At 49.9% G+C, this 12,254-nt stretch overlaps 1 protein-coding gene and 1 long non-coding RNA gene across 8 annotated transcripts in view; one reads left to right on the top strand and one right to left on the bottom strand.

Moving 5' to 3' along the window:
* Positions 1-12,254, top strand: part of LOC142001509 (uncharacterized) — a 153,194-nt gene that overhangs the window by 32,874 nt on the left and 108,066 nt on the right. The gene's annotated exons all lie outside the window — the stretch shown is intronic.
* The window catches only part of SNX19 (sorting nexin 19), a 57,694-nt gene that overhangs the window by 36,916 nt on the left and 8,524 nt on the right, over positions 1-12,254 (bottom strand). For all 7 annotated transcript variants that reach the window (XM_074976817.1, XM_074976810.1, XM_074976811.1 and 4 more), the window contains 4 exons: positions 12,048-12,178; positions 7,829-7,925; positions 6,657-6,807; positions 3,858-3,987 (listed from right to left, as the gene is read on the bottom strand). In XM_074976817.1, the coding sequence (XP_074832918.1) occupies positions 3,858-3,987; positions 6,657-6,807; positions 7,829-7,925; positions 12,048-12,178 (509 nt within the window). The remainder of the gene's footprint in view (positions 1-3,857; positions 3,988-6,656; positions 6,808-7,828; positions 7,926-12,047; positions 12,179-12,254) is intronic.

Raw genomic sequence — 12,254 nt, 5'->3', positions numbered from 1 at the left:
CTAATTTCCACAGATAATCTTTTAGCCTCCCCTAATTATTGCAGCACTGTGGAGCATGGGAGAAACAAGAGGGGGCTCCAGCAAACTCCACAGGCCGAGATGGGGACTCATTGTTAGAGGTAAAACAGAGACATGATCACGAAGAAGTATCAGAGGGCGGTGAACAGACTCAGGTTGGTGCAGAGTGGAAGTCACTCCCAATGGCTGTTCTGCAGGACGTGAAATGGTGCATCTCCAACATTCACGACCACCAACCAGCTTCCTAGGCAGATGTTCACAACTTAAAACCAATCACCACAAGAACAGTATCCTTCCTTGAGGCCTGAGCTTAAATGAACCAGGAAGTTGATGGCAGTGGCTCAGTTTGCAGGAGACACCACCTCCTCTGGAAGCCAGGGGCTCATGCCAAGCTAGGCATTGTGGTGGCTAGAGCAGACCAAGCCAATCTTCCTCTTGCTCTGATTTTTAAAAGGTTCCACAAACAGCCCCCACAACCTCACCCTCTGCCTGTTCGATTCATTTGTTTTCATTCTTCTGGCACCCACAGGTGGCTCCATTCCTGGATGCTCCTCTGAGCAGCCTTTCAAGCCCAGGACACATCGCTGGGCAGTTGGGATACCCAAATCAAGGCTCCCCATCTCTTCTGCCACTGGCCAAAAACCTAATCTGGAACCCCGAAAATGTCCCAGATCTCGGCGGTCTCACTGTGCCCATGACCATGGCATCGGGGTGCCTGTCTGACACAGTGACCACCGCTGCCAAAGGGGATAGCTTGAGGTCAGGGAGTGGGGATGCAGCCACTTTGTGTTCCAACTGCCCTGCCTGTATTTATATAACCGCACTGACTCACCCACTCAGAAAGGGCCTTTGATTATCTAAATGTGTCCAGTTCCTGAACTGCTACCCCAGAAGCCAAGAATAACCCCCTCTCTGCTCCCCTTCACAGACAGGCCCTGAGGCAGACCCTTAATTCACTCCAAGAGGGAGGCTCACAACCTGCATTCCTCCCCCAGGGCTAGGAGCATGTTTGCTGACCCAAGGCAGGGAAGAGACAATTTAATAAAGGAGGGGCACGGATTTGGAGCGGGGTCGAGGGTTTGTTTACAGATGCACGCCGAGCGAGCAGAGAGGGCTGTGCAAACTGGAATCTTTCTTGGCGCAGGGTCGTCTCAACTCCCAGCTGCTCCTCTAACCCCCACCCTGCTTCTCCCTTCAGCTCCAAAAAAGGACCACTCCGTGTTACATAAGTGGATGCACCCAGCACTGCTGCAGACGTGCACGCATGTCCTTCCTTTTACTTAACAATACCTTTTTCGGTCATCCACTTTCCCTCTCAAGCCTCCTGTTGCCATGAAACTGACAATCAGGGGAGATTTATAGCCCCTGGCTCCAGCTATAACTATTCCAGCCAAGGAGAGGAGGGAAAGAAGGGTTGGTGGGATAAAAGAGGGGAATTGTTACTAGTAAGCAACTCTGGCGCCGGGCACTTATAATTTCTGCTGTAAGTTACAGCAATTGGGGATAGGTAACAGAGTGCGAGAGGAGAGGCTGAGGGATTTGGGCTTGTTTAGTTTACAGAAGAGAAGACTGAGGGGTGATTTAATAGCAGCCTTCAACTTACTGAAGGGGAGCTCTGAAGAGGAGGGTGAGAAACTGTTCTCAGGGGTGTCAGATGGCAGAACAAGGAGCAACGGTCTGAAGTTGAAGAGGGAGAGGTGTAGGTTGGATATTAGGAAAAACTACTTCACCAGGCAGGTGGTGAAGCATTGGAATGCGTTGCCTAGAGAGGTGGTGGATTCTCCATCCCTCGAGGTTTTTAAGTCCCAGCTGGACACGGTCCTGGCTGGGATGACTTAGTGGGGGTTGATCCTGCTTGAAGCAGGGGGCTGGACTAGATGGCCTCCTGAGGTCCCTTCCAGCCCTGTGATTCTGTGATTCTGTGAGAGGGAGGGACCCAGGATGGAAGAAGGAACTTTCCTTGCTGTACAAGAGCTGCAAGAGGCGTCTACAGCAGCGGGTGCAGTTCTGAAGCAGCAGCGCTGCCAGTGCCCTCTCAAGCCCTAAAACCCCAATGAGGAATCGAGGGAAGCAGGAAAGAAACTTGCAAGGGGCATCAGAAGCAGTTAAACAAGCTGCATGTCTGAGGCTGTATAAAACTTCGGGCTTTGTGGCACAAATCAGCCACTAACAGGGGTCAGGAGGTAAGATCCTCTGCATAGACGTGTTCGGTAACTACACAGAAAAAGGGACTTGCACTTTCCTCTTGAGTAGCTGCTACTGGCCACTCTTGGAAATAGGATGCCAGACCGGATGGAGCATTGATGTGCTAAGACTATTCCTGTAGCGGAGAAAGAGCTTCCAAAGATTGAATAGCTCATGCCACAGAAAGTGCGTCTAGCATCTCGTCCCCCCTCTTAGGGTACATCTGCACTAGGTGAGAGATCAGCTTGGTCAGGGTTGATATTTTGGGGTTCAATATCACATGCATAGTGGGATCATGTGAAATCGAACTATCGGGGGTCAACCGTTGACCCTGCTACTCCTCATTCTCACAAGGAGTTATGGAGGTCAACGGGAGAGTTTCTTCCATCACTGTCCCTCAGTGAGGACGGGCAGAATAGCTGATAGTAGATAAGTTGATTCCAGCTACACAATTGCTGGAGCTGGAACTGCGTATCTACGATCGACTTTAAGGTTTTGTGTAGACCTGGCCATAGTCTCTGGTAGGCTTTATATGTGACCTAGCCACCAGTAGAGGGGGACAGAGCACCACACTTAGGGGTGTGGCTAGCACCTGTCCTTAGCACTCATCCATGGAGGGTACATCGACCCGGCAATTGAGTGTCCCACATGAGCTTCATTCTAGCTAACACAGATAAAAATAGGGGCAAAGGTGCACCAGGAAAGACACCAATGCATGTCAGCAGCCTAAGTGTACACCCAGGCTTCTGAGCAGGTTTGCACAGCCTGTGTCAGGGGCCATGCCGTCACGTCCAACCCAAACGAACCCATGAACCTTCGAGAGCGTCTGCTAGAGAGCCGAGAAGCAGCCTTCACTGGACACACTGCCCTTCTCAACAGGGGCAAAGTCTCCCACTCCAACAGCCTGGGACCTACTGCTGTGGATCCGTTCTTCCCATCTCTAAAGGGAAACAACCTGCATGTGCCAAGGGATGACAGTGGATGAGAAGCTGGACGTGAGCCAGCTGTGTGCCCTTATAGCCAAGAAGGCAAATGGCACACTGGGGTGCATGGCCAGCCCATCTAGGGGAGTGACTATTCCCCTTTATTCAGCACAGGTGAGGCTGCATCTGGTGTACTGCACCTAGTTCTGGGTCCCCATTACAGAAAGGCTGTGGGAACGCTGGAAAGAGCCCAGCGGAGGGTGACAAAAGTGGTTAGGGGGCTGAAGCACATGACTTATGAAGAGAAGGTGAGAAATTTGTCTACAGAAGAGAAGAATGAAGGGGAATTTGATTGCAGCTTTCAACTATCTGAACGGAGGTTCCAAAGGAGATGGAGGGAGGCTATTCGCAGCGGTGACACATGAAAGTACGAGGAGCAACGCTCTCAAGTTGCAGTGTGGCAATGTTGGATATTAGAAAAAAGCTATTTCCCTAGGAGGGTGATGAAGCTCTAAAATGGGTTATCGAGGGAAGAGGTAGAATCTCCTTCCCTAGAGTTCTTTAAGTCCTGGCTTGACAAGGCCCTGTCTGGCATAATTTAGTTGGGATTGGTCCTCCTTTGGGCAGGAAGTTAGATTCAATGACCTCCTGAGGTCTCTTCCAGCCCTAGGATTCTATAAGACCATCTCAGCCCTCTCCCGCTGAGGATGGGGAGCAGTGCAGAGATCTTACCTTTGGATCCAGGATCCGAAGAGCAGGCGTAGCACCTTCTGCATGTTCTCAGTGCAGAGCCAGCTCCAGTGATCTACCATCAAGAGGTGCAGCAAGTCCAGAGCTGTGTCTGCGAGGGGCGTCTCAGAACCTGCCAGAAGAGGAGGGGTGGGAGCATGGGAGAAAGCCAATTTGACTCAGAGCAAGAGCACAGCTGTGCAGTCACAGAAGGGACACCACACACCTGGGGTACAGGTTTTCCCCGCTCACAATTGCCATCTGTCAAGACTGTGGAACATACAGAATGCTGCTCTGCTGCTTCTTGCCTAGGGACAGACCATGACATCACCACCCACAGCCACTTCCCCTGACATCTGCATGTAGACCCAGCTCCAGCCTGGGCGTGAGAACTCTCTGATGCAGCAGCTGCCTTCCCAAAGACCCCCTCAGTCTCATCTCACCTCTGATCCAGCCACTTCTCACTCCCATGGTCCCCAGAATAACCAGCATCCGAAGGAGATGCACATTCGGCCAGATCCCTACTTGCTGTCACTCGCTGTGAGCTCCACTGACTTTCCCCCAGCTGCAAGTGTGGGGTAGGCTGTTGTCTAGAATGTGTGTACAGTGTCTGGCACAAGGGGGCCATGACTCCAGGAGCCTCCGCACCACATACAACAGTTTAACCCCAAAGCCTTTTGGGTTGTGGTTTAAGCAAAGGCCTAGTGACAAATAAAGCTACGCTGTATTGTGCACACGGTGCGCTCCTTAGCTACACATCCCCATGTTGAGTGAAAGAAGGATGGCTAAATGGCAAGGCATCCCCAGCTCCTTCCCAGCCGGGAGAGGGCAAAACTGGAAGGTATGGCTGAATTAAGGCTCCCAGTCAGGGCCCTGGTCATGCTTATCCCTACAAAACGGACATGGTACTTTGCAAAAGCACAGACTCTGCAAGGAGCTTGCAAGCAGAGTAAGACAAAGCAGAGCTGAAACGGATTCCTGGGGCGGGAACACTGGAGGAGGAGAAGAGATTGCTTGAGAGGTGGGTATCGAAGGAGAGAGCTGAAGGATCTCACACTCAAAGACTGCTCCAGGTGGAGGGGGAAATACGGCAAAATAAAGCAGGACCTCAAGCTTTCCCTTTGGTGGCGGCTGCCATTGTGTCAAAGGGATAGGCCCCCGATGCCATGGTGATGGGCACAGATGTGGGGTGTTCTGAGGGTTCCAACTTAGGAATGGGAAAGGGAGGTGGAAGCAGAGGTATGGGGGTCAGGAGAGGAAGTGAGAACAAAGGCCTAAGTGGGGATACCAGCAGGCTTACAGGCTAAGGGTAGGAAGCAATGCAGGGAGTTCAGAGAGCACAGCATGGCTGGAGCAGGTGGAGAAGCAGCCAACTTCAGCAGCTAGAATTTGGCCTCATTGGGCACAGAGAAAAGGTGGCTGGTGGTGGGAGAGCAGCTGAGCTTTTCCCAGGCATGCTTCTTGGAGCTCCCAATCTGCTGGTTTTCCAGCAGCTTGGCTTTCTGGTTAGCACCGTAGGGCTGCCATCTTGTGGAAGGTCCTGGTCCCTGCATCAGAGATGTGCAGACCATTCCCAGCACAGAATGTAACAGTGCAGAACTTACATTGGCAGGGATGGGCCAGTGACTGACCCTGTTCCTCAAGGTCCTTCTGACCAAACTATGCTGCATCGGATCGTAATTGCACTGAGCCCTTCCGGAGAGCTCTTGTGCTCTAGATCTCAAGGCACGCACCACAAGTGGGAGGTGCTTCCTCCCCCTTCATTGAGATGGCCAAACTGAAGGACAGGTTCCACATGCTGACTTCCAACCCTGCAGATGGAACCCTCCACCGTCCCAGTCACCAACCGCTCATCCTCTCCTGCAGCTGGAGCACCTGTCTGAGTGCTCCTGCTACCGCTCGTGCTCAAGTTACTGCACAGAAGAGTGACCAGGATTTCCTTGCTGTTTGGGGGCTGGACCCTAGCCCCCGATAAGACTGGAGGCAAACTGTTTGCGCAAGGCCATAAGGTAAGACGGGTGGCTCTAAGCACACGTGGCTACCAGTAACTCCGATCCTCACGGGAATTATTTCCATTCACGCATTACATACCTCTGGAGCTCAGATTTGCTCTAAAAGGCTGAAGCAGGGTGTCTCCCTCCGTGCAATGACCCAGGCAGTGCTACAGGATAGATGATCCTGAATTACCCTTGCTTACTCCCCTCACGCCCTTTCCCCCCACCCTTGGTCACTGTCTGGCTAGCCTCACTGTGCTCCCCTCTTCTGACAGACCACTTACTCAACAGATGTGGACTCCACTTGTCTATGGCAAGCCATTTTGTACACATTCCCCTTCTCTTCCCAGACCATACCATCGCTTTGCTGCCTCCATGTCTGGTGATGGCTCAGATGAGTCAGCCTTATTTATGCAAGGCTTCCATGAGAGCTCAGCTAAACACAACCCCATCCCCTTTCATGTGTTCTGTACCAACCAGTGACCGCAGACCCGATCGCCTTGCGGTGCTGTGCATTCACATTCATTACAGGCAGGTCAGGTACTGCTAACTGTGCATAAAGATGCCCCACGCTTTCTATCATGTGACCGTGTTTTCAGTTCCTATAACTTCACCAAATTTTAACCATTCAGGCTGCAATCTTCCAGGGTGGCATTCTGCCTCACAAGGATTTTCTTTTCTTGAAAGGTTTCAGCTTAAGCAGTTCAACCACATCCAAGAACAAGTGCTAAGCAGCCCAATGAAGATGGGAGAGCCATGTCCCATCAAAGCCAACGGATGGGTGAAGCACTGGGAGGCAGGTACTTACTGGTGTCTTCTTTCTGGCTGGCCAATGGCTGCGGCATATGCATGGAGCCTGTACCCTCATTTTCTGGGGCCTCATTGGATGTCTCCTCCAGCAGCTTCTCCTGCTTCTGAATGAAGGATTCCATCCCAGCCAGGGACACAGCATCAGAGACCTGAGGAAGCAGAGATGAGTCAGGACCACGGTGCAGGGAAGCGGGCGGGCAGAGCTGACAACATATCCCATTCAACTCCTCTGCACCATCTGAGCAGCAAGCCACTACCCGGAAGCCATAGTCTCTCGGAGCTCCCATCCAGTGCAACCCCCCTGAGTCCAGTGGCTTCTGACCCTGCACACTATGGCCTGTCTGTTAGCACTGCGAGCATGAAAAATAGGTCACAGGGAATCACTGTTGCATCTCTTCATTTTCTACTTCCACCCACCCACAGCACCTGTTACTGCTACTGAGCACCAGAACCATGCCCCAGATGTGCCAGTGCATGTAATTCTCATCCTGCTTCACTCCTTGTCATTCCAACTCTCGATCCTCAGGTCATCTGCCCTCATCAACAACCCTCCTACCCTGACCAGCTCTGCCCATTTATTACTTGGATTGTAGTAGTGCCCAGAGGCCAAGCTCTGTTGTGCAAGATGCCATACAAAAAGGAAACAAAGAGAGGGTTGCTGCAGCAAAGCAGTGTTCCCTTTAATCTTTTCCACCCATGTGCAGAATAAATTTTGTTATGTGCACTGAGGCATGCACAATGTGCACCACCAACAGAAACACAAAACCTAGCTGTGGCTGCTCTGCTAATCATGGGGTTGGATTTGACTATCTCCTGAGGGGTCACACAAGAGTGCAGCTTACAGGGAACACTGGGGCAAAGGCCATTCTTCTCCTGAAGCTCTCGTCTTCCCATTAGCCTTGTGAATGCTTTTCCTTATTGCATGACAAGAGTCTTGCTAAGCACTGGGCCCCTCTTCAACTGACTGTGCAAACAAAGTAGTTTATGTTGGTTCAGACTATCAAACTCATTGCACTGGTGACCATCCAGCAGCAGCCAGCAGTTACTATCCTATATGGGGACCCCCTGCACCACAACCCTGGATTTTTCCAGGTCAGTCTGCAAATATTCTCCCGAAGCCCTTTGGCCCTGGCCACTGGATCAACATCCTCGGGCTGGCTCAGCACTTACAGTGCTACCCTCCCTCAGGCCGTACAAGATCCTCTCATGTGCTTCAGCCACGCTCAGCACCGGAGCAATTTTACTGGATGGGAACCTCAGCCTGGGCCTGGGGAAGAGAGACAGAGCAGAGTTTAGTACCTCGTCCTTCATCTGATGGGAGTAATTGCTAAAACGTCAGCTTGAGAACATAGCGAGCCACCTTGCTGTGAAAGGAAACCAGCTCTGATCTGCCCTGGCACCAGGATCGGATAACCCAGGCGGCCACAGGGGGTCCCCAACTCAGGGGGCTGTCGAGCACGGGGGGCTCAAGGGAAAATAAAAGGTTTGAAGTAATGTGTTGCAGGGATTCCGTACATGGAGTCATTTTTCACTAATCCCCGAGAATCTCATGGAAGCTCCCAGAGGTTTGGAAGTTCCTCGCGCCTCTTGGAACGCTGCCTGCCAGGCCCTCGGGGCGAGAAGGGGAAGGGTGTCGCCCATCAGGCACTGACGTGTGAGAATGAAACGAGTGAAGTGAAGTGAACTGACAGAGAACCCAGCTGCGACATTGGAAACCCAGCTCACAGGGCCGACACTGTTCTGGACAAGTCCGGAAGGTTCCACAAGATTCTATCAAGGTCCAGAGCATTCTAAGAGGGTAGTGAAAAATGAACAAATTACACGCACGATTGAAATTAAAGTGTTCAATAGCTTAACAAAGGAGGAGGAAAGGGGGGCACCAAAGATGCTCCTCAGCATTTGACTAGGGTGGCGGAGGGGCTGCCTGTAAGCTTCATTGGCTCTTGGCAGACCACCTCGTAGGTATAATTTCAAAGGACGTATGGAATTCGCGCATGCATTTTCCATAAAAGGAAGCTCTTATGAGACCCTATGGAGAGGCAACATGGGATATATAGCGTGAATGGCCCTGTACATGCTGTAATAAGCCCTGCAAAAGGACCATGGATATGATGCTACAAAAGGTGTGTGGAGTCCTGCAAAGGAAGTACCTATAGGGCTCACAGAACACCCAGAAAGCACACTCCAGGAGCAAGGCACGCTGTCATGGTCTAGTGGTTAACAGCAGCTGCGATGTCTATTCCCAGTAATTCCATTCACCTAAGTGCATCATTGGGCAACTTGCTTCCCTTCTCTGTGTCCCTGTTTCCCCTTGGCAAATGTTTGTGGGAGGGGAGGCCACAGATATTGATGGAGGAGCTCAGCTTTTGAGGCTGCAATTTCTGACCCAGACCAGAGAGGTTTCGGGGGAGCACAGCATGCAGGAGTCAGTGATGGTCGTGGCTCTACAAGCACCATGCTAACTCACCCACCCCTGCCACGTCTACATGGGCAGCCTCTGTCGACAGGTTACTGTTGACAGCAAAACCTTGGCAGTACTTCTGTTGACAGATAGCATCTATGCACAAAAGCAGATCGAAAGAGCAAGCCTGTCTGTCAACAGAGAGCAGCCAGACTGCCCTGCACTCTCTCAACAGGTCAGCTGACTGGAAGCTTTGCGTACAAGGCTGCCCAGGGAACTGAAAGCCCTCTCTGTCGACAGAAGTGTCTACATGGGCCCTCTGTTGACAAAACACTTTTGACGGAGGCGTTATACCTGATCGAGAACAGGAATAACGCTGCCGACTGAACAGCTGAGTTTTGTTAAACTCTCAGCAGAGAGCTTTAACCGTGTAGACGCTCGGCAAGTTTTGTTGACAAAAGCCCGGTTTTGTTGACAGAAGCTGCCCGTGTAGACACGGCCCTCCTAACGAGACTGCAGACATGGCTGATGTAAGTGCTTCTCCAAGCCAGCAAGGTGTTTCAGCAGTGACAGTGCATCTGTGGCTACCATACATACATATACGTGTATAGACTCATATTTTATGCACTGGCTACCATATAGTCTAGGGTTTACTTATTCCTGCGAAGTCGGGGGAATGTACAGAAGACCTGGTAAGGTCCCTTCCAGCTTTATACAACTATAATTCTATATACATCCATAGGTAAGTCCACATTTTATACACTAGCTGCTATTTTTTAAAAATTCCAAATAAAATAAGAATAATAGCCCCTCTTCAAAGCTCTGGGTGCCCAAGTAGAATTCCGTGGCTTGGACAGCAGAGTGGAGATGATGCTCATAAAATCTGCAGATGACACCAAGCGGGGAGGTCTTACAAGCACTTTGGAGGTCAGGTTTAAAACTCCAGATGATCTTGACAAATTGGAGAATTGCTCTGGATACACCAAGATAAAGTCAATAAAGACACATGCAAAATATTACACTATGGAAGGGGAAAAATATCAAATGTATAACTACAAAATGAAGAACATCTGGCTAGGGAGTGGTTATGGTGGATCAGGAATGGAATATAAGCCAACAAAGGGATGCAGTTGCAAAAAAAAAGACTAATATAATTTTGGGGTGTGTCAAATGTAACTATCGCTTTCTACATGTCATTCATGAGGCTCCAGCAGGATTACTGTATCAAATTGTGGGCACCACAATTTAGGAAAGATGTGAACCAATTGAAAACAGTCTGGCAGAGAGCAACTAAAACTGTTAAATGATTTCGAAAACCTGATGGATGGGGAAAGTTAAAAGAATTGGCCAAGTTTTCATCTTCAGAAAAGAAGACTGAGGTGGGACCTGATAACAGTCTTCCCACTGGTTAATGGCTGTTATAAAGAGGACAGTGATTAATTGTTCTCCATGCCCACTGAAGGCAACACTAGAAAAAAGGCTTAATCTGCTGTCACGTCTCAGGGGGCTTCTTGAAGTCTGTCCCAAATGTAGAATGAAATTCCTACCCCCTCCCACACACACAGAGGTCACTTTTTCTTTTTTAAAGAGATTATTCCATGATCAGTAGGCAGAAGGGGATTTTGGGGAGGAAGACTGTAATTTCAATACCAGAGTTTGGATTTGGTTCAGACTTGGGAGTTAACCCCCTACTCCCCTTACCAAAAGTTCCACATGCTGTTTGCAGTAGCACAGCCAGCGAATGTTGGAGTGTTTATCCTATGGCATATGCCAAAAGTACTGCATGTCCTTTTTACATGAGTGTTTATTGTCTGGTGTTGCTAAAGTCAGCAAAAGCTATCAGGCCTGTCAGTGATCCTTGGCCGGAATGTGTGTGTGTACATATGGATTTTCCTGTAAAGGGATGTTTTGCTTCAAAAAGCTGCTCTGCACAATTTTTTCAAGTCAGGTTTGAGGGAATCTTGGCTGGAAAGAACATTCCTTAGCAATAAACAGACTTTTTAATTGGTCCAAAAAGCAACCCCTTCCAGATGCCTCAAACCTCTCTGTGTCTGCGTATTTAATTGCCGTGTTACACAATCCTGCTCAGGGTTTTTGATAGCAAAAGGTTTTGTGAACATGTTACGTTACCATATATACTCGTGTATAAGTGACCACCAACCACTGAACAGAAATCTCTTTAACGAAGAAAAATTGACAAGCATAGGAAGACTTGCATGTGTTTTAGCCATCGTATGAGAGAAGAGCTCTACTCGTGTGTGTATGTGGGGTGTGAATTTTATATATTGTATTATTAGTCATTGTATTGTTAGTCGTAGAAATCTACTTCTGGAAGGGACCTCAAGAAGTCATTGAGTCCAGCCCCCTGCTCTGTGGTAGGACCAAGTAACCTAGACCAACAACCTCCCTGGGGAGCCTACTCCAGAGCTTAACTACTCGAACAGTGAGAAAGTTTTTCCTAATATTGAATCTAAACCTCCCTTGCTGCAGATTTCAACTGGTGTCCTGGTCTAAGGTTTTGTGGGCCTGTTGCCACAGTCGCTGTCTAAACATCAGCTGCATTCTGCCCCAGAGGAGATGGCATTTCATTGGTGAGTCAGCAAAGATGGCACAGCTGGTGCGTTAGTTTAAAGGTTATAACACAGCCCTTCAATAACATAGGCATGTTCTCCCATGCACTGGGCCTCCCCCAGTACAAAATACATTTCAGTGTGGGGGCCCTCCTGGGGAAGAGCACCACGGATCATGAGCCAGCAGCAGATCCTGGAATATCTGAATGTTTATTGGTGGCCTCCCCTTCCTGCACTCACCCACGTTTTCTTGGCTTAGTTTGTAAAGCAAAGAAATCTCAGCACAAGCATGTGGGAGGAGGGCTGCATATTACTCACCTTTTCACCCAACACCATCCTATACACCCAACAGTAAGCCTGTTATCCTACATTCAGCCCTCTGCCAGTGTGCTGTGTGTAGCCTGAAAAAAGTCCTTACTTATTGGCCTTCTTCCCATCTGTCTGGGATTTCCCATCCACCTCTGCCTCACTGAGCTCCTCTGTTGGGCTCTGAGGCTCTGACCGGGGGAACGCCGTCTTCAAAGTGTCCACGATAGCATTGACCACAATCTGCCAAAGGTAGGAAAAGCAAAGTGGTGAAGGAGGAAGATACCAAGTTCCAGAAAGAGGTGCCCTCTGACCCCTG

Source organism: Carettochelys insculpta, chromosome 25 (genome assembly GCF_033958435.1).
Source record: "Carettochelys insculpta isolate YL-2023 chromosome 25, ASM3395843v1, whole genome shotgun sequence".
Taxonomy (NCBI): Eukaryota; Metazoa; Chordata; order Testudines; family Carettochelyidae; genus Carettochelys; species Carettochelys insculpta.
The sequence above is the reverse complement of the archived record's forward strand: the minus strand, read 5'-3'. Positions and strand labels throughout refer to the sequence as shown.